We start from the raw sequence: 26,198 nt of genomic DNA on the forward strand, positions 1-26,198 counted from the left end.
GTTTGAAGCTGATTGTTGTGTGCTTCAGTCTTTGTTCAAGAAAGAAATTTTTACTCTCTGTGAGCTAAAGCAGGAGTCCTGAACTTAGGTTTAAGGAAAACGTAACGGAAAATCTGTTGTTTAAACTAAAATACATATTTGAATTTGCATCCCTTTCTTCTTTGAGTCATAGTCATAATTTAGAAATAAACTGAAAATAGAACTAGGCATGTCACTGAACTGACTACGGGAATTACCCATAAATTGTAGTGCTGTCTGCAGACTTCTTGATGTTTATGGTAGTTTGAGGGAGGACATGAAAAGCCTGCTTTTTGCTTTGTGAAGAAGAGTTAAGTTTCCTCTGCAAACAGAACCATGTGTATCCTGCTATAGTGAGATGCAGGGTGTTAAAAAGTAAGTAAGTACAGTTAAAGTATAACTTTTTTTCCCCCCCACCAGCTGCAAGAGATGCAGGAGTGACAAAAGCAAATGGTTTGGCTTCTCCAGCTAGTGGGAGGTCGTCTGGCCATCACAACAAGCACGTGGAGTCTGTCCGACCCGGCATCCTCAGCGACAGCCCCAAATCTGCCCGCAGCCCCTTTCACCGACAGAGGAGGGTTGTTTTCTATGATGGTGACGCCAGTGATGACGATGAAAATTCCCACTTGCACAGAAGCCAGAGGGCCAAGAGCCAGGAGGATGCTGGCATTGTCATTACAACTTCGTCTGTAGAAATCGATGATGAGAGCCAGGACAGTGAGTCATCGAGATACAGTGGCATGGAGACATCTTCCTCTGTCTTCAGCAACCCTGTGGAGTCTGCAGACAGCACACTGGAGCAAATTGAATCTCCATTTTTCCCCATCATAGCGTTTGACTACTCAAGTGTGCCTGAAGTTCGTCTTGGAAGCCTGAGTTTGAGGGAGCTCCGGGAAGCACAACTTGAATCCAAGAGATCTCCAAAACTTGAGCACAGAGCAGTCACCAGAGTGAAAAGCATGATGAGCACTGAGTGCCGAAGCCTTCAGAGACACAGGACGGAGGAGCATGGCTCTTACAACAAGCCTGTTGCCAGGATGCTCCCTCATAGCAAGAAGAGTGAAGCACCTGATGCGGTCGGGCAGGGCCAGGTTGAAGTCGTCACTCTGGTTCGCAATGAGCACGAGTCGTTCGGCCTGGATTTGGAAATCCAAGCCATGCCCTTAAAGGTTGTTGTTACAGGGATGCGGCCAGGTGGACCAGCAGAAATGGTAATTTGTAATTTGAGCTGCTTTATAGTGATGTGCTTTCCCATTGTGGGGATGATTAATATTTTTTTTATTTATTATTATACAAGTGGTCTGTTGAGACTAAGCACAGCTGAGGTGTTTGTCCTTGCTGGGCAAAATGTCTCACCCCATGTTATTCTGGAGCTGCTGCTAAATAAAATTTCTGATTCAGAAGTGCACCCAGGCTAATTCAAAACTAAGAGAAGCAGGATGCAGATCCACTCAGATGGTCTCATCCCCTCTTGCAATTGCAATTTTGAGGGAACACAATTTTTGTATTTATTTTCTAACTCTAGGCACAGACAAAATAAATAAATCCTGGTGGCAGAGGATGGTGGTAACAAGCGTATATTATGCTTTACTATTTTATATATACATGTCCCCGTATTACAGGGATTACAAGAGGCTTTAGGTGCTGACCAGGTTTGCTAGGAGCTACAGCAGTACCAGTAACACATTGTTCTTCTGCATCTCATACATGCCCATAGCAGTATGGATATGTGCTTCATGCTGGTTGTGCAATTGCTAGATGCAGAAGTGCAGAAAGAAGAATAATACTCTGGTGTACAAATCTGGCTGTAGCATTTTTAATCTCATTAGCAGCCACTAAAGTAAGGGGATATTGCCACAGCAGTTTGAATAGGGCTGTGAGATCTGGGGATTTGGGTTTTGTTCCTGCCTTTTTCACAGACTTATTTTGCAGTATTTAGAAACAAACCTTTACCTTTAGCTCAGTTCATGTCTGTTTACTGGTTTAAGAGAGTTCCACCTGAGAAGTAGTTCATGCATGGAATTAAAAAATGACACACAGTGTTCCAGTCCTGAAGAAGCTAGGGATCATCCATCCCATTTCATTTAACTAAGAGGGCTATGTCCTCCATCCTGACACTCATTTCTCAGAGAAACCAGCAGATCTTTTGACCTTCCTGTTTTAGATTGATCTTTAATTCTCCTCCTGGCAGAAACACAGTCTGTTCTTTATTTATGTGCTGGCAAACTGACAGCAGTGCTACCTGTGCTCTGCAGTGACATGAAATAGGGGATGTTGTTTATAAGCTATTAATTGCTTCCCTGCAATCTTTGCCCCTGTGGCTTCTGATGTGTATTTATAATTTCCTTGAATCTCTCTTTACATCAGGGATCAATGGGCAAGATGGCTGTAGGAGATGAGATTACCACCATCAACAGCATCCCCGTCAGCAAGATGATGTACGAGGAAATCTGCTTGCTTATGCAGTGTCTTCCCACATCCGTAACCCTGGAGATCCAGAAGGCAGCGTCAGGTGAGAAAGTTGTTTTGCTTTTGTACCATTTATTCTGAGTACCAGTGAACAAAACGTCCTTGGATCAGCTGGGCCTGACCTTCTGCTGTCCTAGCTTTCCACATGGATTCAGAGAGAGGACGGGGCGATATTGTGTCTGCATTGGTAAGCCAAGCAAAGCACTTCATCACCAAACCAAGCTTCAGGGTAAGGGGAGAAAACCTACTCCTGTGTGTGGTATTCAAAGCTCCCACATAGAATAGCTCCCTCCCTCCAGTGTCTGCAGAAGTCTGAGTCATTTGATGCAGTCCTGGAGCTAAAATGGCAGTGACTCTTGTCCTGACAACTCATTTTATTGCTGTGCCTGTTCATTAAATATATTGGCCCCTTAAAATCAAATCTCTCCATCTCTCTTAAACCTGAAGTTCTAGTAATGTTATTATGAATGGACAATAAGTCACTAAAAGCTCTTTCTTTCTCTCTTTCTCTCTCTCTCCCTTTCTTTCTCCCTTTCTTTCTCCCTTCCTTCCTCCCTTCCTTCCTCCCTTTCTTTCTCCCTTTCTTTCTCCCTTTCTTTCTCCCTTCCTTCCTCCCTTCCTTCCTCCCTTCCTTCCTCCCTTCCTTCCTCCCTTCCTTCCTCCCTTCCTTCCTCCCTTCCTTCCTTTTATTTGTCAGAATTCTCTAAAGTGCAGGAAGATGAAACAGAAAACTAAAATATTATAAAAATTTTTACTTGCATGTTTCATTACAAAGAGTTTTCTCGTATGAGTTTAAATACTTGATACCTTCTTACTTTCTGCTCATGGCTGACTTGTGCTGCTACAGCAATATATGAATCCCTACAGACTGTACAAATTATGTGGTGTGGAAATTAGTGTTTGAAAAAGAAAAACATTTCTTTTCAAATTCAGGAAGAACATAATATTTTGCTTTGTTCTAGCTTATGATCTTCTTTGTGCACTTATTAATACCTGCGAACCTAAAGTGCTTCCAGATGCTTGACTTCCCAGTTGTTCTTTAAGGAATTCCAAGCTAGGCAGGATCTTGTTCTTGTTTCCTTGCTGTGGCTTTTCAAACTAATAGCACTGGGGTAAGAACACACTGGCAGTACTTTGTATGGCACTTCACCCTTCCCCTTGTTCTATCCTACTGGCAAAAATGGTGGTCTCTTCAGCATATGATCCACCATGCTGAAGCAGGGGAATACTTCAGCTTTTAACCTGGCTGCTTCAGATTGCCCTCCTGAGGTGTTTTTCCCTTGTTGACTCCAGGAGGAATCAGCACTTCTTAACATGAATACATAAGTTGAGTGATATGGATAATTCTGCAGGTTTGTGTAAGAAGTACAGAGATGTGCAGGCAGCCTTGAATGAGCAGGAAAGGATTCTGACACTGTGAATAACCTCTCCTTCTCCATACACTTTCTGGGCCCCATGTCATAGTAGGTGGCCTCTGGAAGGCAGTTTGAATGGGGATGCATGTCTCAGAAGCAGTGTAGAGAGGTGGAATCTGGTGCGTAGGATGAAGTGCTGGAAACTGAACATGTGGAGAAATGGGTGTGCAGGAATGTGTCAGCAGTGACAGGCAGCTCGGTGTGCTGCCCAGGAGTGGGTTAAACATGTACTGAAAGCCAGGAGAGGTTTGTGCCAGAAATGCAGTAAAGCCCATGTGCTTAATGTGTGCATAACGTCACCCATGCGTGTCACATTGAACACCTGCAGAAGTGCTGAGGGGTCAGAGCCAAGTTATTTATGCATAGACTGTCGCTCTGTTATCTGGTCATACCTTTGCTATGTCAGGGCTTTCTGTGCTCCCTGGAGTCTCTATTGGAGACGTCAGAGATCAAACAAGTGATGAGAAGCAGTGCTGCTCAGCGTGACTTACTGCATGCTGACACTTTGGTAGTTGGCTGCTTGACTGCTGCAATTTCAAAGATGAGAGTTAAACAGATCATGACTACTCACCTTGGATAAGTGATTGCTCCCTTCTGTGCACTACTCAAATACACATGGTTATGATTAATTTGAGTTGTTGTAAACATCATTACAGAAGAGGAGGAGTGCAGATCAAAATGAAAACATGTAGTCTATGTGGGTGTCTATTTCTGTAATAAAACCTGGTGTTTTCTATATCACTTCTTATATTTGACAGGATTTTGCTTGCTTTTTTTTTTTTTTGTAATTGTGATGCAGCTGTCAGCAGATTTACAAACCTCATCCTGTCTCCTGGGGTAGACACTCAAAATCAGGCCAATGTCAACAGCATCCTCACAGCAGAGGAAGAACAGAGTTCTGGGAAGCAAGAAAGAGCAGGTCTGCAAGCTGCTGTCGGGGGCTGTGCCGTGCAGAGAGCAACACTGCCGCCTGATGCCGCGAGCAGGGACGTGCACAGGGGTACCCCAAAGGGCAGCCGTGAGGAGGACTGCACGGCCATCCCTGTCACTGACATCGATGACCTGCTCAGCCAGATGGGCGCCCCCGAGAGCCGGGCCCCGCGCACCCCATCCCGCGCTGAAAGCCCCCTCCGAGACGAGTACACCACCATGTGCTGCTGTGGCACTGACGAAGGCTGCCCCGGGTCTGAGCCACGAGCACCCAAGGAGGAGCCGCTGGAAAAAACTGTGAATTGTGGAGCTAATGCACAAGGGGTTTTGGGGCTGTCTGTGTTGGACTCTATTAACACAGGCAAACTTTTTACTGTGAATAAAAACTCTTTAAATAACTATTCTAGGAATTTTAGCAGTTTAAATGAGGATGAATTGCCTGCAGCAAACTCTCTGGAAGGTAAGAGAAGTGACCCGTTTCCAAAGTCGATGTATGGGGCGGCGGAGGATTCTCACTCGGACACAGAGTCTGTCCCAGAAGCCTTTGACAGTGCTAGTGAGGTGTTGCTTGGGCAACGTGCTGCTGCTAATGCCCCTGCAGGCTCTACTGTAACAGAATCAGATGAGGAGCAAATTGAGATTTGTTGCATGAACGATGAGTCGCAGAAGCCCACACAGGAGCAGCATCTTACCTCTGGAACAAGCTCATCCTTGTCTTACTGTGGCAAAGTTTTGCCAAATGAGGGCTGTGCAATGTGTGGGTCACTGGAGACAAGCATCAACAAGCTAGGTTTGGAAGATCATTGTGGTCCCAGTCAATGTTCTTCACAGTGTCCAGATGTGTCCTCTGCATCCTTGTGTTCTCCTCCCTCAGTTCTCCTGCCAGAAGAAGACATCCTAAAGAATTCAGCCAGTATCCCTGAGGTTTACTCTTTCAGTAACAATGGTGCCTTACGTACAGAAGAGCAGATGGATTTGAGGAACAGTAATGAACACAAGAAATGCTGTGAATCCAATGAAGAAAAAGGGTCTCTGCACTGCAAAAAGACAAGCTTTTGCTCTGCTAGAAATGTCAATGTCTTGGAGAACAGCTTGTTTGAGAAAGAAGGATGTCATGATGAGCAGAGATGCAAATCTGAAAGTGAAATGGCTGTTGATGACTGTAATCATGCTGTTAATTATTGCTTGGTGAAGAAAGAAACCAACAGTTTGTCCACCTTGTCTAAAACAGACAGCAATCATGTGAATGCATCGTCAACAAGAGGGATATCACTCAGGTCACCCTTTCCCACTAGATCTAAAGATCCAAAGGCTAATGCAACTCATGAATTGCCAGGAAAAAATGAGAAAATTAACTCTGTGACTTCAGGAAGGACCTCAAATGGAAAAGTCCAAAGCTCAGGCACAAATCACTGCAAAGGAGCTGCAGTACCGCACAGCCCATCCTCACAGAAAAAATCCTGTCAGGAGTCTAAGGCAATGGCACAAAAAAGTATAATGGACACCCTTTTAAATAATCAGAAATCTAAAGCAGGACCAAAGTTAAAAGGGTTCACCATTAAAAGCAAAGCAAAGACAAATTCAGAGTCTTCTGGCATTACTTCTACCAAAGTCAATGGGGCTGATCAGAAAAGGGCTTCTGTTTCTCCACAACTGTCCCCCAAACTCCTGGGAAAGAAAACACCATTGTCCCGTAATTCACCTACAAACTCAGATCCTGGAAAGAGCATTTCAGCAGCCTCAAAGACTCTGAAATCAGAGCTAGAAAATAAAGCATCTCTGGTAATTTCTGAAGATTCACTTCTGCCTCTCCTGAATGGCAGCAGCAGTCCAACCACAAGTGGTGAAATTAAATGTGGCTGTGGGGAGCTGTCATGGGGAAAGCCAAAAGAGAAGCAAGTTTCCATGCAGGCTATGGTGTGTCAGGGTAAGGGTGCTAAGGCGGATGATTTCAGAGCCAGAGACAGTGAGTCCCTAGTCACTTCACCTTCTCAGGGGATACCAAAAGTTGAATATGTGAAAGGGAGAACTGATAACCCTGGAAGAGACCTGAACACAATTAAAAGCATCTATAGTGCAGATGACCTCAGGCAATTAGATTTGCAAAATGTAGGAATGTCTGCTGGAGCCTGCTCTTCTTCATTGGGGTCCCCCTCAGTTCAGCAGGAGCAGCTGGAAGGGCAGGAAATCCAACGCACTTTCATTGAGGTGAAACTTTCCTCCTCATCATCCCCTTCCTCCTCCTCCTCTGCCTCATCCTCACCAGCATCGTTTTTGCGGCTGCCATTGCTGGAGAAAACAGAAGAGGTGAACGCAGAAGTGCCTCGGCTGGCTGAGGAGATGGGGACCATGCAGTATTTCTCAAGAGGAGATACTGCTGGAGACAGACGTCTCTGTGGCTTGTCAAAACCTGTGACAAGGACCTACTCAATGCCGTCCCAGTTATCAGGTCACTCGAGGGAGGACTGCCATGTTACGGAGGTTCGCCCTGTGCAAGGCCCCCAGGGCCAAACTGCAGAGGAGAAATACCCGCAGGCAGCAACAGGGATGTTAAAGATGGTTCACCTGAATCTGCCTAACAGCCAGGGTGGAAAGGAGCAGGCGTACTCCTCCAAAAGTGTCCAGAAGGTCCATGACACGTCCCCCTCAGCCAGTGACATCAGCTACCCCACTGCTGATAAACTGAGAAGCTTCAGGAGGAATTACTATTACTATGAGCTGAACTGGCCACATGAGCCGATTTCATCCTTCTCTGTCAAACAGAGGATCAAATCCTTTGAAAACCTGGCAAATTTTGACCGGCCCATTGTGAAGGCCATTGATATATGCTCGGCTGCAAGGTTGCCCCTTGCCAGGAGGTCCTGTGGTGGGTTGGCCACCACATCCAGCTCCGCTGAGGCACCGTGGGCACTGCGGCGCAGCTTGAGCTCCTACGGTGGCAGCCCCAGCCCAGCCAACGCCGTGGCCAAATCTCCCCTTGGCACAGAGCCCGTGTGTGTGACCGAGGGTGGCAAAGGGGATGGAAAGCCTCAGAGGAGCGAGGAGGATGGCGCTGGGGCAGACGTGGCCACCTTTCCCACCTCGGCCTCGCAGGTACGCCGCAGCCGGGGCCTGGGGCGGCCGCCGCTGTCGCGCTCCAGGCTGCGGGAGCTGAGAGCCCTCAGTATGCCCGATCTGGACAAGCTGTGTGGAGAGGGCTTCTCGGAGCCCCCGCAGCCCGTCTGCTTCAAGACAGAGCTGGAAATCACGCCCCGCAGAGCCCTCGGCACGGCTGCCCAGAGCGGGGCGGCCCCACCAGCCCGCTGCAGCCCCGCGGAGCTGGGTGCGGTGGGAACGGGAGCCTGCAGCCCCCGGGACAGCGGCTCAGGGACACCGGGCTCTGCCTCGGATGATGACATGCCCCATGGCAGCTCCCTGAACGGGGGAAACAGCTGGTCTATCAGGTTGGTGTCAGCTTTGCTGTTACTGTTTCATCCCTACCCAAGGCAAACGTTCCGCTGTGCCGCACATCTGCCCCATAGCATGTCTCAGCTGTGGCCCCAGCCTGCTGTCCCCTCACAGTCTGGGGGTGCCATTCATGACCTGGAGCTGCTATGCTGCTGTGTCTTGGTTTCAGTACAGCATTAAACATTTTGTCGTGGAATGGCTGGGCTCCTTTTCTGTGGTCCCTCTAGCTGGTTTTGGTCAGTTTTTGGCCATGTTACAGCGCAGCAGTAGTGGTGGAGAGGAGGCTGCACAGCACTAGCTGCCAGCACAGCCTGTGGTGACAAACGAGCTTGTTGTCCTGCCAGAAGCAGTCTTCAGATGTAGCTGTCTCCTGTTAATGTCTGTTGCTAAAACCATTAGGGAAGGATGAGGGGAACAAAACAGGGACTGACTTTCCAAGTTATTCATAAATAATTTCTGCCCCTTCCTATTCTCCCAGCATACACCATTTCTTACCAGTTTTCAAGATTCCTTCTTTGTCATTTATCCTAATACAATCTACAATGTATATGTGAAATGTACCTCTACAAAGTTGAGAAATACAGAGCTCTTCTGTCTTTTTATGTTTATTTTAGCTTGGATCAGCTGCTCATCTCAAGCCTGGACCAGCAAAAACTGCAATCTGTATTGTCAGTGGTAGTACCAAAATGTGATGTTGCTGCTATGCTCCAAGAAGTTAAAGCACAAGTAAAGGTAAAAACCACAAGATAAAACTGGGTTATTGGTGGATTTTTGAGGGTTTTCTTAAGGGTAGATAAAATCTTTTCCAAACTGTTTCAAGGCTCCTCCTGTAGTAGTAGTCCCATGACAGGCTATTACTATCAACTGCAGTTGATGTTAATTTTACTAATGCTGACTTTTAAATGCCTCCTATAAACCTGTGATAGTTTTGAATGACTTTTTGTGTAGGAAGTTCAAAAGCAATTGTGAGTCACAATAAATAGACCTATTTTAAGTAGAAAAGTACTCCTCCATCTGGGTTCCTCAGTATCTGCACACCAGAATTTAGCTTTCCACCAGCCATCTGGGTCAGACTCAGTTTCCCCACTGTGCAGGGGAAGCTCTGCTCCTCTTTGTGCCTGATGTCTTTTGCTGGAAGCTGCAATCACAGAAATTGAATTTATTTTGTTAGATACTGAAGCTTGAACACCAGAATGCGACTGCTGAAGGGTTTATAAGAACTCCTGTGACCTTTTTGTTCTCTTCTGTGGAAGCTGGTTTTTGCACCAAGATAACCTGCTTCACTATCTAGGTGCATAAAGAAGGCTTCCAAAGTGAAATGCCTGCCAGAACATTACTTCCCTGCTTTTGGTGTTTCTGTTTGTGGGATACGTCCACATCCTTTTTAAATCAGAACAGAAGTTGATAAAATAATGACAGTGCTGGAAGGGAAACTGCCATCTGGTCTGCATAACTGCTGGCTGAGCTGCATCTAGAGTGTTCTTGATTTTTGTTCACGAAGATTGCAATTTCAAACATAGAACAGGCTGGGGGGAAAAGGACCTCCCCAAAATATCCAGCTTTATCTCCTTCCAGGGGACAGCATAGCTAAAGCATGCAAGTCTCAAAAGCATGGTGAGCCAAGAGGGCTAGCTCAGTTTACTGATAAAATTAGGGTTTGCACAACTGGACAGAGGTAATTAAGTGTTCTCTAAAGTATTTTGCATGTGGTCTTGAAGAGATTATTTATTTATGCCACTTTTCAAAGCCTGAGAGCTCAAATATTTATAAAGCTGAATGCTTTTTGGAATGCACTCCTTGTCTGCATAGTTTCTTATCCATATTTAAGCCCAGTGTGGCACATACTCTGGAAAATTTTATGCTATTCAAATGGTGGATTTTGAATGTACAATAGAACAGTTCTTCATAATTATCTAGTTGCTGAAAAATGAGCCGGACTGCCTGATTTGGACTGAGAGCTTTTCTGGAAAGAATTTGTCACCGTCCTTTGCTCTAAGCAGTGCTGAATTTACTGCTAGCATTTAATAAATGCTACTAATATTAATTTTAAAATGGGCATTTTATTTAGGTCTCTATGATTGGTATCTTTGGCTAGCAGTCTAAACAAAGGTGATTATTGAAGACCTGGTGTGTCCTTCGTGTGTCCAAGTAAAGCAGTAAGCATCCACAGCCGGGTCTCTGCCCAATATTATGTGTGCTGGCAAAGAGCAGCTTTAAGGGCTGAGGAGGGAGGGAATGCACCTTGGGAATGAGAAGTCAGTATCCAGACTATGTTGTTGACTGGCCCAACACATATGATCCTTGCATAACTCTTTTAACATCTGAACTTCTGAGATTTTTCCTTCCTTCACCAGTGTAAGCAAATTAAATTGAGATATCAAGGGTTGGAAAGAGCCTGATCTCTTGGAGAAAAAGATTGCTATAGTACTTAACAGACAAAGATACATGTATGTTTCTATTGCGTGGAAAGGGGCTAGTCTAGTTACTGAACTGATTTTATTATTTCTAGCCGGACGTAAAGCTATTCTCCCTTGAGTACAGGTGAGCCAGGTCTTAGCATTTACAAAACACTGTTCTGCCCTCACTGCCCCTCTCTCCTTGAGTGCTGATGGGTCAGTGATGTGGAGCAGGGTGACACCAGTTTCTGACATTGCCTCTGTATATTGCAGGGATGCCTTTAGTGTAGGAAAGCATCCATAGACACTGTTTGGCAGAGAAACATGCAGTGAGACCAAGAATTTGACTGTTGTTTCACCACAAAGTCTAATAATCTGTGTACTCCCATTTGTCTGAAACAAAAGACAAATGCTGAGTTAATATCTTGAGTTTAGTGAACTAAATATATCATTTAATGCTAAATAGATTAAGAGATTAGTTACTAATGATTTGCTGTTATTTGTAATATTGGCAGTTTCTGGAAATAGCTGGTGTTAGATGGGATCCTGGGGAAAAGCTGAGAAACCTGCTTTCTACTCCCCACATCTGATGTTCTCCCCATAGATAGGTACTCTGTGCCTGCTCCACCGAATTCCTTTCTGCAGGTCCCCTTACACCACAAAATGTAGTCTCTGTGACTGTGTCAGATTTGTGGGATGCAAACCTGCACCAATCCTTTTCCTGTGCAGGATGCTCCCATTTCTACAACAGCACAGCTTAGTCCTTTTAGGTCACTAAAAGGCTCCTTACTTTCATCTCCCAAGTGGAACAGTTTTTCTGCTGTGCCATCTGACCTTCCCAAGCTTCAGTAAAGTGACCACTTCCCCTTGCAGGATTGTCCAGCCCTGCTGAGAAGAAGTTGATGCAACTACCCTGCATTACATCTATGTTGCTCTTTGAGGAAGAAGAAATTGTATAACAGAAGTGTTAGTAATTCCCTGAAGAGTACAGTGCTTGCTCCAGAAAGGTGTATGGGAATATTGAATTTTGACTGCAAATGTTGAACAATGCAAAACTGACTACAGCCTGTAAAAATTAGGCAGCCCAAGATTTAATGCCATTTCATTACCCTAATTTCGACTTTGTTTTCTAGCCTTGAACTGACTGAAGAAACCTTTCTTGTCACCCGATTTCTCCTAGATGGCTGCTTCATTCTGTAACATGAAGTGAAATGCATTTAATATCTCAGTTTTAATTCCCTGAGTTGCCTCTTTTCACCTGCCATAATCTGTGGATACTGGGAATTTTTTCATTTATATGGTTACTTGGTCCTAATCTTTGGTTTTGTGTTTCTTCTTCCCCTTCCTGTGCACCTCCATTTTTCTGCTAGAGCAAAGAAGACACATACTTTGTAGTCTTGCACAAAGAAGAAGGAGCTGGCCTGGGATTTAGTGTTGCTGGAGGAATAGACTTGGAACAGAAATCAGTCACAGTAAGTGATGGCTGCTAGTCATTTTTCTACAAAGTTAACTCTAAAGTAGGCAGGTGATTAGATCAAGTGCTCGTTTATCAAGACTCACTGCAAGTCATTCACAGTGTCTCTCAGAAGCACCAGCTTACCATCTGCTACTGAAATCAGAGTGTCTGGGAAATGTAATTTTTATTATTGGAGATGGATAACAATTATGCATTCAGGCTTCAAAAATCCTTTACTGGATGGGATGGGCTAGATCTAAATCCTCTGCATGTAAATAAAATTCTGCATGCAGCTGCAGTGCACACAGCCTTTTAGGGGAGACTTTCATTTCCAACGCTTGAAAGGAAACTCTGTGCAGCAAAGTTTTTGAAGGATTTTTCAAATCCTGGGACTGATGTTGCAGACCTCAGCAAACATTATGGATTTCACATTACAAGTTTGTTTTGAGTTAGTAAGACCTATGGGTAGTCAGTAAATGAAGGTTGTTGTCTGGTTAGGGTTTTTTTTACTCTTAAGCAGTATTCTGAATCAAAGAGAGTGTCCTATTAAGATAATGGTGTGTAAAAAGTGACTGTTCAAAAACGGAGCAGTGAGACAGAAAAATCCAAGGAAACTGGTGTCCTGTGTGATGGTTTCTTTAACACAAAATATGCATTTACATTCTGCCCTGAAAGAAGGAGATCCATTAAATGCTGAGGTTAGAAGAAAGTCATGTCCTCAGTTTTTGGGGCCTGCAGAAGCCCTTGCAGGAATCTTCTGGGTTTTATAAATAAATGTATTTTTTATTAAACTATCATTAAGTTAGAATATCGTCAAAGTCTAGAGTTCAGGCCTCTACTTCTCTCACTGTAGAAGTTGTTCCCTATCTCTGGTCCAAAAACAGTAGCAGCTCTGAACAAGAGGAAGGCTCAACAGTGTTCCAACCCAGAGAGTTCCTTACAGAGTTCCTTACCTAGAGACTGTGATTCTACCAAAAAATAAGATCTTGAGCTCTTTCAGACTGAGGAACTGATGAAACTATTTTTCCTGAATTCTGTTAGCCACGAGACCAAAGGAGTGTCAGTTCCTGCTCTTTCCTGATGCTTTTTGTTCAGTGTGTAAAGGTGTCTTATTAATGTTCCTGACCTACTGGGATTCTGGGTCCCAGCTAGATTTAGGGTTGCTGAACTGCTTAGGTGGGCTATTATATCCACAGTTGGGTGCAGAAATGGAAATGCCTAGTGAGCTTCAAGGCAGTGAGCAGGTGAGCAACTGAGGGAGGGGAGCAGACTTTTTGGGCAGGATCCCTGTATTCCACTTGCATTTCCATGCCTACATCTAGTATTCCAGCTTTGAATGCCTGCTTAGACTGGCTGGGAATATGTCTCATTGGATCTGTGGGGTTGTAGCAGGTGCCCATCTCAGCATGGCCCTACAATGAGATGGAACAGGAGCCAAAAGGTTTCTGATGCCTTGCTGCTAGTCTGGGTATTAGGATAAATTCCTAAAGATAATGCCATGCAGAATTGTGTCCACAGATCTGCTGCCTTGAACATTTGCTTGGCAGACCAAATGCTGTCTCCATGGGAAACCATATTCTGGCTGCTAAAATTAGAGTGCCTAATAGGCAAGTCCTTAAATACTGGGTCTTGAGTCTTTTGCTCAGTTCTTTTTTGTAAGTGACACACATCTAAACTTGCTGGAAGTTTTCTCAAAGTTTAATCCACCCTGAATAGAGTATTTTTTCTCTAGAAAAATGCATTTCAAGCTGCTAAATCATCCTTTTCCATCTATTAGCATGATATTTGATCAGCCAGATTGAAGCAAACAATTAAATACTTGTACAGCTGCAGTAAGTCAGAGCCTTTCTGTGCACAGATGTTTAGAAATGTGCATTTGAAAGCAGCACAGGATGCATGTCCCAGTCAGTGGGAACTGGGGGAGTGGGTGCTGCACACCACAGTTGTTGGTGATTGCTATGGCATGGACGTGGATTTAACCTCTGTGTCGCTTGAAGTACATTAATTGGAGGCCTCTGAGGAGTCAAGTGAAAGCATAAGTGATTTGTGATATTACATTCCCTTGGTTTTGGTGTTCTTTGGTTAGAAATGACCGTGCAATAACAGCATCTTTTCCTCTGAACTCCCTCATCCCCAGATGCAGCTCTGTCTAGCCACTTTGAGGGTGTTCACTGGAGCAAATGCTGTGTGCTTGATATCCAGGCAGTGGGCACTGGCTGTAAATTTTGGTAGAGTGTCTCTGTTCAGCTTGGCCTAAACAGCATTCTATGCTGTGTGTGATCATGAGGTAAAAACATCCATGTTAAAATCTTTCTTGCAGGTCCACAGAGTATTTTCAAAGGGAGTGGCATCTCAAGAAGGGACTATCCAGCGAGGAGATCTTGTTCTGTCAATCAATGGCAAATCTCTGGCAAGCTCAGTCCATGGGGATGTCCTGAATACTCTTCATCACGCAAGGCTGTACAAATATGCAGTCATTGTCATCCAGAAGGAAAAAGACAAAACAAACAATTCCTCCAGACTTGAGATATCAGCTACTGGCAGAAAATGTGTAGGGTCTGGAAAGGATGTTTCCATGGAAATAGGAGCAGGTATGATCTTTGTCCAAAAACAGTTGGAAGGATTCCTTTGCAGAGCAGACTGAAGGGAAAAATGTCCATGTGTTTTAGATTAAAATTGTCTGTGCCTTATGTGATTGAAGGGAGAAAATGAAATTACCTTTAAATTTTATTTGTTCTCTTTGGAACCTAAATACAGTTTTGGGTTTGGTTGTTTGGTTTGATTTTTTTTTTTTTTATTATTGTAACTAGGCGCAAACTTAGAAGACCTAATTTAGGGCCAAATCAAATTTCTATTTAAGTAAGTGGTTCTTCATGTTCTTCCAATCCAGGATAAACTCCTTTTAAGTAATAACAGTAGTCAATGCAAGAAAGAAAACAACCAGAAATAATTTTTAAAAAGTTTTAAAAGCTCAAACAAAACCCTATGCCCTTCAGTTTTTTAAGCATAGGGACTGAACTTGTTCTTTGTAAAAGCAGATTTCATACCATTTCTACTAGAAACATAGAAAAAAATATTTTTATATTGCATTAAATGGAAGCCTATTGAAGTCGACCATCCCATAGGAAAGTAGGGACAAATGGTTTAAGTGGAAATGTATTAGTGGAATATTTAGGTTTCTGTTCGGGAGCAAGACAAAATTTTGGTGTAAAGGGTGCACCTGGGGTGTTAGGAAGAGACCTCTGAAGTTTTTTTTGAGATTTAAGACCCAAGCCCCTTCAGCATCTATCTGGATGGTGCTGCTTGGGAACAGGGATGATCAGGAGCTTGCCCTGCCTTCCAGGGCAACACCAGGCACTCAGCTCTGTCCACTCCGAAAACAGAACATGGAGCTGCCACTCACTTATTTTTAATCAGTTGGCTGTAATCATTACTGTTCTCACAGGGGTTTTTTTTCTGTAGCAATTTATTTTGTTTTATGCTTACTGGGTTTTATGATACGACTTTGTAGCACAGCTCTTAAAAAAAAAAAAGGCACTCTGTTAATTAATGGATCAGCCTTTCTGGAATTGCTCCCATGGATATAATCTATGTAATTACTTCGGAATCCCTCTCTGCCCTAAACTCCCTTCATCCTGCACCCTGACAAATGCAGAATATCTGCTGAGTCCAGGCACTAGAGGGCAACATTATCTCATAAACAAAATAGTGTTGGGTTATTCCAAATATCTTTCTACCCTTCCAGGCAAAGGACATCTCCAGATGTTGTAGATAACGTTTAAAATTGTCTAAGATAACAATAGCAGTAATTTGTGATAACACAGACTGCATAATTATTACATTCACACAAGGCAAAGAAGATCCTGTTTTGCAAAACTGCAGATTTATTTCCTCCTAAGCAAAATCATGTTTTAAGTCAGCTACAGCAATATTGTACTTCAGAAATATCTGCCATGTAGGAGGCATGGTACAACTACAGTTAATTATACTTAAATGCATATATAGGAGACCAGACACAATTTTTCACCCGAGTAAGTGATAACAGATTTTTGTTTAAGAGAATGATACATGTTTACTTAATGAAACATTTCATTCATTCATGTTACTTAAAAAGATGTGGTTCATTGAATAAGCGAAGGGAGCAAATGAAAGAAAAATAAATGCTCTCCACTCCACATTGTTTTAATTTTTATTACAAAAATATTTTTGATGTTGATGTTTAGAGTATTTCCTAAATTTGCTAGCTGTAATTTTGCCCAAAAAGAGATGCCTTGGCAGGGTTTTTTGTTGAATATGTAAAATGAAAATGTCCTTGTGTATAAGTGCATTTTGTGCTGTCTCCCATCTACAGCTGCAATAGAATACGTTTAGGGCTGCAATAGAATGCATTTAGAGCTACAGTAGAATACATTCACTTCTGAGAAACTTGGTGGCATGTCCTAGTCTGAGTAACTGAACTCTGAATTGTCCTGTCACTGCAGCAAAAGGAAAAACCAACCAAACACAACTTGCAATTTATTGTTACCTGCATAACAAGATGCTGTGTATGTTCAATTGCAGATCCAAACCTGGACATGAATGATGTAATCTGCGTTGAATTATTGAAAACCTCTGCTGGTTTGGGATTCAGTCTCGATGGTGGAAAAGCTTCCATTGCTGGAGATAAGCCTTTGCTTGTAAAAAGGATATTTAAAGGTACTACATGCATGCAGTGGATGTTGTCCCAGTTTTCCTTTTCTCTGTGCCTTGTACAGACATTTCAATTACTGTACTCAGCCCTTTTTTTGAAGGAAAGGTGGGTTTTGTGGCTCTCATTTATTACCACTTACTAGGCCAAAGTGGTCCTGGGAATGGTTAGGGATTGCATCTACTAGTAAATGTGGAGGAATCTGCTTTACTAAGTATGGGTCTGTCCCCTAGTCTAGACATTAGACTACAGCAGCAATCATCTATATAGTGGTCTGAGACATTCATACCTTATCCAGTTCTCTTTTCTAAGAAACGCATAGTGCATATAATCAGTGTGGTACTGAAGCACCACTCTGCATTATGCCCAATTATGAATTTTACCTTTTTTTTTTTTTTCCTTTTAAAATGTTAATAATAGGTTTTGCTAAGAATATGGGATATTTGTATTCAGAAACTGCCAGTTGTGGGTGCTTTGTTTGTCAGCAGGTAGTTAAACTTATATGAACCATACATAGAAAGAAAACAAGTCCCAGAACTATGCTGTGACAACCATATGTTATGGGTCAGTTTTGTGAAAAATAAGGCCTTGAGGGCAGCTGAAGCTCTTGATGGAACTACATGTGCACAGCATTTCTACAGAATTATTTTTCAGTGATTTATTCTCTCATCAAGATAAAAAAATCAAACAGGTATTTACTGAATTGCTTCTCAGTTTGTATGTATGTTTCCCCTCTTTAGAAGGTGCTTTTTAGGGTAAAGGGCATGTTTAATTTTTGAGCTCATTCATTCACATCCTTATATACAGTCTTTTTCCCCTCCCTGCGATAGCTCATGTTAGTTTAACTGTCATTACAGAAAACATACTTCCATCAGCAGTGAAGGGTATGCCTCTCTCTAGAAGCTTTTTGTGAATGGTGTTTGTCCAAAATCTGCTATCAGTGTTTAATTTGTTCATCCCAGGTTTTACAGTCTACTGCATTACCTACTTATTACTCTGTTAAAATTGCAAAGGACATCCATGCCACATATAACCTTCATGGTTATTTTATCAACCAGCTTTTCTTACAGCTACAGAGATAATATTCAGCATATTCCATACACTTATGTTATTTCCTTCAAATCCAGACATCTTTTCTGAGAACAAGGCTTTATCTTTGTTAAAATAATCTTTTCTGTGAGATGCAGCATGGGGTAGCTTGCTAGAGCTGAGGTGAACATAAGTGACTTGTATTGAAATTGTTACAGCTGGAAAAAAATGTTTTGTTTCATCCCAGTGGAACGCAGATTTTTGTGGGCTCACTTCTTTTTCTTTTAACACTGACTTTCCCCCCTTTTGCTCCTAGGTGGTGCTGCGGAGCAATCTGGAAACATAGAAACTGGAGATGAAATTCTTGCTGTTAGTGGGAAGTCATTAATTGGGCTCATGCATTATGATGCCTGGAACATCATTAAATCTGTGCCAGAGGGGCCTGTTCAATTGCTGATCAGAAAGCACAGAACTTCAGTATGATGGAAGCTACGTCTAATCACACTTGCTAAGACAAACCATTTAAAACTGTCTAAAAGCTGTCTTTGTTTATAAAGCCACACAGAAGTGTCTTAATGCTTTACAGAGAGGTGCTAAGAGCCTTGGAGAACCACTGAGCAAGCGTATGATGAGCTTCAAAAATCTCACCTAATGATTGGGGATGAAGGAAGCCAAAAGTTAGAGACAATTTTGTATTATGTGGCAGTTTTATTGGAACTTCAAGACCTCTCCTGGGTTTGATTTAAAGTATTTTGACTGAGATAAATAACACTGTGCCTGTCCCTGATATTTTTAGTATCTGCAGAGTGTTGGTAGTAGAACTCGTTGGTTGCCATCCTGTTGACAAGGGTGGGTTTTAGACTGTACTATATCACTTAGCTGTTATAAGACTTAAGGACACTTCCTTAGGGTCTGGTCCTTTTTTTTGTTGTAATAAGAGAATGTCTGGAACAATCTCACTTTATTCTTCTAAGAGCAGTTTTGCTAAAAGTGCATGACAAAAGAGTATAATTTTGCACAACTTGTATGCCTAAAATACAAGCATTTTATTGCAAAGCTGAAAAATCCTCTTAAAACTAATGAACTAACTCAGCATCCACCACAACTGAATCTACTTCTAGGTGCAACTTGTATGTGAAAGCGCTTGGTGTTAATATAGTAGAAATCTGTAAGAAAATCATGTCCAAATAATAGGTGATTGTCCACCAAGGTGTATACTGAGTTGTTAGTTATGATTAAAATGGGGGCGATAAAAAAATTGGGGTCTGAATTTTCAAATTTAGGCTTCTAATGTTAGGCACCTTTAAAAAATATATATTTTTAAAAGGGGGATAATTTCGAGTGCTGAGCACTTACAGATCCCACAGACTTCAGTGACTGCTAAGAATGTCTGCAATTTGGGCTGCTTTTACTTGTCTTCAAGAAGTTTAAGGCTGCCCAACTTGAAAGACCCAAGCTGAAAAGTGGTGATCTAAAAATGGGGATTATAACAGATTAAATCTGAGCTGGCCATATTTGTGGTGGCTTTTAATTGGTCTTCTTTGTTTTCTCCTGTCCAGTATTTATTTTTGCTTGTGTGAGAGTGGGTTGAAGATGTGTGTGGATGATGCAAGTACACCCAACTGCAGCAGGATTGGGCTGATACTGAAGGCTCTGGGTGGTGAAACTGAAAACTGTTTGTGTAGATGGGAAAAACCATGGTGTTGGGTACAGCAAAAGAGAAAGGGCTGCAATGCCACAAGAATTTAGTTTGGATTTTCTCACCTCTACTCACAGAAGAGGTGTCAGTAGCGGGCCATGCTGCTTAATCTGCTGTGCTGGGAGGAGAGTGTATGGGTGCAAGAGATTAGACTCTGTTATTTCTCTTCCTACATCTGGGATAGCTAAACAACACAAAATACATACAGCAGGAAATGGGCCAGTGTCCTTATCAGCTGAGAACAAGTTGTTTGTTCCACAGTGCTCAGGTTGTTCATCACATTAGGCTGGAGACTGCTTGCAGCCAACATGCCCAGGGTGAAGAGCTCTCGGCCTGGAACCAGTCCAAGTCTGAAGTGCTGCCTCTGTTTTCAGTGAGCCAAGACACTGCGTAGCTGTTACAAAAAGGTCTGGGCTTGTCACTTGGCCCTTCCCCAAGATCATACTGTAGTTCAGTTTATTTACATTTATTCAGCAGTGCTTGAAGCAATTGCTTCCAGGTTAGTGGAGCACTCGCTTGGGTTCATCTCTGTGACAGCTTCATTAGACTGCAGCTCAAGATGAGCAGAAGAAAATTCAGTTCTGCAAGGCAACCTGAGATCAGATGAATAGAAAAAGTGTGCAATGTTTGCCTAAAAATGAATAAATAGGTTTCATTCTTTTTCAGTGACATACTAGCATGTGAATCCAGGGAGAGATGCAGCTTTTTGTTACAGGAAAGGCAATACTGTACGTAGTCCTACAGCTCCTTTGCCTGCAGGATTTCTGCTGAAACTAATTCAGGTTCAGTGCTGTGAGATGACTGTGGAGTTGGGTCCCCTGTGAACCCAAAGCTCAGCCACTCTGTCGGGACTGGTCAATGCCTCGGGTCACCTCCGTGGTGGGAGAGGCTTCAGGAGGATGCAGCTCTTAGAGCTGGAGGACCACATAGATTCCAGGCCTGAGATGGGATAGAAGAGGTTATCCCTGCATATTTGCTGAAAAACAGGGAGAAGATAATTTGGCAGTGACAGCTGAATGGTGAGGCCTTGTTCAGGAATGACCAAAATCCGACTGTAATAGAGTGTATAATAGATACATAAAATGCATGTGGAATTTAATGCAGCGTAGTGAATGCATACCTGTATACGTATAATACGTGCAAGTGCAGTACTGACTTCTTGCTACTTTAATGTGGTAAATCACAGTTGTGTTTTAGGAAATGGCATTTTTTTCAGTCCACAGTCTAGAATTCTGGAGGTTCCGTCGCAGGGAGGTATATGTCTCCCTCACTCCTATACCAGTGTGAGCTCAAAGGTAAAGTCTTCATTTTGTAAATTAAAGTTAATTTGAAGTGTCTTAAGATGATACGTGGTGGATATTTTCAGATGCTTATTTGCAGGTACTGTTCATTGTGAGTGATTTAGAAGGCTTTTTTTTCAGTAATCAGATACTGTTCAGTATTTTATTTTACATGCACGTAGATAAGTGTTGGCTGAGTAACAGCAAACAGAAATGGGGATTTTTGTGTGTGATTCAGTAGTGGCTATAATTTAAAAGATAGGTTTAATGTTTTAAATCTGATAATAGTTACTATGGGTAGAAAGATAACATTTCTCTACTAACATTAGAGCAAGCAAAAGAATTGTATTTAACCCTGATTGTTTCTGTTCCTGAAAATACCTTTTTTTTTCCTTGTGAAAGATCACCATCTTCACTGATGTTGGTATGATTACAGTAGCATTTCCTGACATCTCTCTTGGGGTGACATTCCCTGAAAAAGCTCCAGGATCTGCAGTATGGGTGTCTGCTTTATTACAGACAAGATGGGTAGACCAAGCAGATGTAGTAAACTTTCGGTTGCATACCTGGCAAAGTACATGTTATTTTTCTAAGAGCCTGGTCACACTAAAATGATGGAGGACGTTGCATTAGTTCATCAGTATTCAGTAGGATCATGACTATTTTTGGCCTTGCTGTTTGCATATCAGTCCCCATGGTGATTCTTCACACTGCTGGAGTGTTGGCCAAACTCTAGGAGAGCAGAGACTTGGCAGCTGCATCCTAGAAGACCAAAAAATCAAGCTGAAATTATGCACTTCACCAGGGAGCTGGAGGCATTCCAGACAAGGGGAGTTTGCTCCTAGATGGAGGAGGTTTGGGCTTTGGTGCACCCAGATCTGGGGCAGCTGAAGGTGCACATCATGGATATGAGAGCAGTGAGATGCTGCCATTGCATATTCTGCAGCCTTTTGTACCTGGAAGCTCTTTCCAGTTTCTGTAGGAACTGCATCTGTATTGAAAACTCTGAGATTAGGGAGGGAAAAACATTTGATCATTTTCTCGCTAAAAAAAATAATAGAATGACAGATAAGTATTAAGAAACTGTTAAGTGATTCATATTTCCTAATGCTCCTCACTTAAAATTAACCCTGGTAAATGTTCTGCAGTGGTTCTTGTCAAATTCTGAAGGAAGTGTTCCCAGATGGGAATGTTTACCTGTTTCTATGTTTAGGTTATGTAAATGTACAAGTGAAAATATTGATGAAGAGTAGACTAGCTCATGAGAAAAATGGGGATCCCACTCTAGGTAGATTTTGTGTGTTAGTCTGATACACTTATTGTATGATATTGTATATTTACACTTTTATTTATATAAATAAAACTTCTTTTAATGAAAACTGTTTAATACGCCTTGTATATTATAAAAAAGTCAGTGCAATAACATGAAATAGATTGTACATTTTTTTGATTTCTGTCTTTTCTATGTCAATCTGTATTGCCACAAACTGTTTTGCTTGGGTTTTTTAGTTATTTTAAAAATAAATGGTATCCTTAGTACTACTCTAGATACTTAATTCTGTTATGCCAGAGTCTGTCTGTTCCACAGGTGGAACTGGCATCACAGGGACAAGGATATCAGGGAGAGCAGTCAAAGACTTTGTGTAAATCCTGTCCAGGTGTGCATCTAAGCTGGAACTAAAATAGTGCCTTCTTGAAAACTGCCATTCAATGTGAAGAGGGCTCAGGCATTTAAGAAGTGGTACAAGGTGTTTTATAAAACCTGCTTCAGAATGTTGTTTTTTCCTGTCCCTGTTCTAGGAAAATGTGGAGTTTTTGTCAAAGCAGCAGTCCCTGGAGCATTCTGGCTGTAAACTGTACCTCCTGCCCAGACCTTGGGCTGTGAGGGGAGGGATTGTATGTGTAGAGAATTATTTTATACAGCTAGGCCTAACCTGCTGTATATGGTTTAAATACCTATGTAATGGTATTTGTTCTAGTTCCCTACCTACTCTGGGGATAAAATTCCCTTCAAAGCCACAGTGAGCTGGTGGGCTGGAGACTCTCTGTGGATGGAGTGGAGCTGAAGTGGAGCTCATGGTGGGAGATGGAGACCGCTGCCTCCAAACTGGGGAGATTTACATCAAGTGGGCCACTCTTTTAGACTCAAGGCACTTCAAAGTCACTGCACAGCAGGCCAAAGCAAGCCTTCCTCATGGAAAGATGAGCCAGCCCAGAAAGCTCTTCTCTCAGCCGTGGAATGCCAGAGGTGCCCAAAATCCTGGCAGCACATGAACACATCAGCTGGTCACTTTGGGGAAGGCTGAACTAGAGGAAGGGCCTGGCCAGTTTGAGTGTTTATATACACACCACAGGCTCCTGTGCATTGCTCTGTTTTTGCTGCTGGGTTGGGCACTTGCAGCAGCACTCCCGCACGGTACAGGGCAGTCCTGACCTTTCCTTGGTGCACCCATGGCACTCGCCTGCATCTTGTGCCAGGTCTGGCAAACATCACTAGTTCCTCCTGTGCACAGTGCTGCCCCAAAGGGCCTGCTGGGGTTTTGTGCAAGGGGAAAGGAAGACATTTGCTCTCCTATGCCAGTGGTGCAGAGGGCACTTTGTCAGCCCCAGGTTTGTGCCCCAGAAGCCGCTGTATTTGCTTTCGGTTTCCTTCTCTGGGTGCCACGCTACAAGGTGCAAATGAGCAAGAACCTCAGTACCTCATGAGGAGGGATAAGCCCAAAGCTTGTGCTGACTCATCCTGTGGGAAAGGCCAGTGTGGCTGGGCCCTAGCCTGCCCCCTGGGCACACGGACTCTTTCCTGGACTGGAGGGAAAGAGGAGGAGTTCTGTGGTATACCAGTCTTCCATCTGCCTTGGGATCCCTTTTTCCCCATTCCTGTCCCTTGCACACAGCCATGATGATGAGGAATGCTGCAGAATCTATGCTGTTGTGCAGTGAGACTGTGCAAGGCATAAATCCAGCAGATTGGGAAGGAGATGCATGGGAAGCTGTGGGATGGTGTGTGCAGTCCCCTCAGTCTTGGTTCAGCCCAACAGATGAGCCTGGCTTCTCCTCCAGGGCTGCACAGGGAAAAGGAAGATCTTTTCAGTCATGGTTTCCTCTGCCTTTCTGCTCCCCCATTCTGTCACCAGTGCTGGGCCAGCCTAGATCCTCTCCTCTCTTTCACTGACTTCCCTGTATCCATCTCCCTGTTTGTCCTGATTTCTCCAACACATGGCCTGAGCTGAGGTCAGCAGGGCTCAAACCTCTGAGCAGCCTGGCTCATGTAAGATTAGTCTCGAGTATCTTTAATTGAAATCTTAATTGCCACAGTCAGTAGCTAAGTAAAGAGAAATACAAAAGTAAGAAGAAACAATGAACTTACCTGTAAATGGATTAGTACATGTGACTTCATTTATCCACCAAGACATGTGAAGTACAAGAAAATTTTTACTTCTCTCAGTTGTGAAAGCCTTAGGGCATGGGCAAATGAGGAACTTGAAATGTGATTCTACCTAAAAGGTTCCATTTAATTTCTCATTTTTTTACATCTTTGCTGCTCTCCTCCTGTTCCCTGTTGGCATCACTGAATGTTATCTGAATAGGGTCTGTGATTCTGGTGTGTCTGTTCCTTCATCTCCAGGAATGTATCAAAAGTGCCAATTTACCACATTTGACCAGAGGCTAATGGTCACGGTCCCCAAGCAGGGATGCTATGAAGGAGACCCCTTGGCGAGAAGGTTCCCACAGGCCACCCTGCAGTCGGTGGCAGGCCAGGAGCAGGGCAGGTGGTGGCTGGGTAGGACACCCGTGAACACAGGGAAGTGGTGCCACAGGGCAGCACGTCGCCCCAATGACAAGAGGAAGTAAAACCTTCCCAGACCACAGCCCTGGCTGCACTTCCTGGCGCCCATGGCAATGCAGAGTCAGCCACAGAGCCAGCCGTGGCTGCACAGGTGGCATGTCCACCTTGCTGCCTCTGTGCTGCCAGCCCTTGGACTGGGCCTTGCCCAGTGCTGGGAGATTTTTGGTCCAGCGTTTGGGTGTTTGATTTTTTCCTTTCTATGCAATACTGAGTTGTGTAACTGCTTTTACAGCACCTTCGTCCTGTGTCCAACAGATGGATGCTTGGGTAGCAAATGATATGCATTATCTAGGACTGATTCCTCACCTCTTCTGGTCAATGAGTGTTTCTTCTTGTCAGGAGCATGGCTGAAACCAGACTGTGTCCATCAGCCTTTAGTAAAGCCCGTTTTGGACTCTGTTTATAAGGAAAGCCAGTCATGACTTCCTCTTTCATGTAGCTGTGTTCAGTAAAGCACTTGACCCAGCAATAATTAAGTTGTTTTCCTTTAAAAAAACCCTCAATTTAAATGATCACATGAAAGAACATTTGATGCAAATAAACATAATTTCCTAAAGCAAGGAGTTACCCTTCCATCCCATAGAGTGTAAAGCTGTTGACTAGGAGGATATTTTGTGTCAGTCAGGGTATTTTCTGAAGTTAGTCAATATTAAATGCAGAATTTCCTGCCTTTCCACTGGTAGTTCCATATGTGCTGGCCTCACCCCTTTGTGTGACTGAATCAGTCTGATACCGTTGCACTAAGCAAACAAGTTACCTGGTGCTGAAATTCCTTGGATTTTTTTCCCTACATACCAAAGCCATTTCCTTGATGTGCTATGGTGATGCTGGGGAGTGTTCAGTGTCCAGCTGCTCTTGTCAAAAATTGCCTCCCTAATTCCTGATCCCAAGCAGGGCAGACATGACTGTGGCCTCCTGCCTTTGTTGTGGCTTTGTCACATCCCTGTCAGGAGCGCAAAGGGGAAAGTGGAAGCAGATTGCTGCCCTTAATTTCTGCCATGCCACAGCAGGGGACTGTGATCCCAGCTGGGACCCAGGAGCTGAGGGAGGAAGTCCCAGCATCCTATTATTGGCCTTATTCAGGGGTGTTGCTGCAAGCAATTGTTTTTCTCACATTTGCAAGCTGGCCTGTCCACTACAAAAAGGTTCCTTGGGCCTTCAGGTGGTGACCATGTCATAGAGGAGCTGAGCCTCTGAACCTCATGGTGCTCCAACCATCCTTTCATGGGGATGAGGGAATGACACCAGAGCCACCAAAGATGAAATGGCTGAACTCTCTTATTTGTGGTCACTGCCATTTTATGGGGTATCTCCTGCTGCTGAAGGAATGACACCCACCTCCATGCTTTCAGAGGGCTGGTGAGAATTGGCACTGCAAAGAGCCCATGCGTGAGAAGGCAGGGCAGCCTTGGTGTGGCCCATTAATTACACGGGCCAGACAGTGTCCTGACGCACTTGGGTGAGGACCCTTGTTTACAGCTGTAACAGCTTTTGGGACTATTGCTCACTGACAGTCCCACCATCA

At 43.5% G+C, this 26,198-nt stretch overlaps 1 protein-coding gene across 1 annotated transcript in view; it reads left to right on the forward strand.

Annotated features, from left to right (window-relative positions):
- Positions 1 to 22,265, forward strand: part of PDZD2 (PDZ domain containing 2) — a 137,900-nt gene extending 115,635 nt beyond the window's left edge. Inside the window, exons 17-24 of the mRNA XM_088156056.1 lie at positions 439 to 1,229; positions 2,386 to 2,530; positions 4,702 to 8,275; positions 8,894 to 9,011; positions 12,046 to 12,147; positions 14,452 to 14,722; positions 16,692 to 16,826; positions 18,164 to 22,265. Coding sequence (XP_088012182.1) covers positions 439 to 1,229; positions 2,386 to 2,530; positions 4,702 to 8,275; positions 8,894 to 9,011; positions 12,046 to 12,147; positions 14,452 to 14,722; positions 16,692 to 16,826; positions 18,164 to 18,330 — 5,303 coding nt within the window. The 3' untranslated portion in view covers positions 18,331 to 22,265. The remainder of the gene's footprint in view (positions 1 to 438; positions 1,230 to 2,385; positions 2,531 to 4,701; positions 8,276 to 8,893; positions 9,012 to 12,045; positions 12,148 to 14,451; positions 14,723 to 16,691; positions 16,827 to 18,163) is intronic.
- The last annotated feature ends 3,933 nt before the right edge of the window (positions 22,266 to 26,198 follow it).

This window comes from Sturnus vulgaris, chromosome Z (genome assembly GCF_052056855.1).
Source record: "Sturnus vulgaris isolate bStuVul1 chromosome Z, bStuVul1.hap1, whole genome shotgun sequence".
Lineage (NCBI taxonomy): Eukaryota > Metazoa > Chordata > Aves > Passeriformes > Sturnidae > Sturnus > Sturnus vulgaris.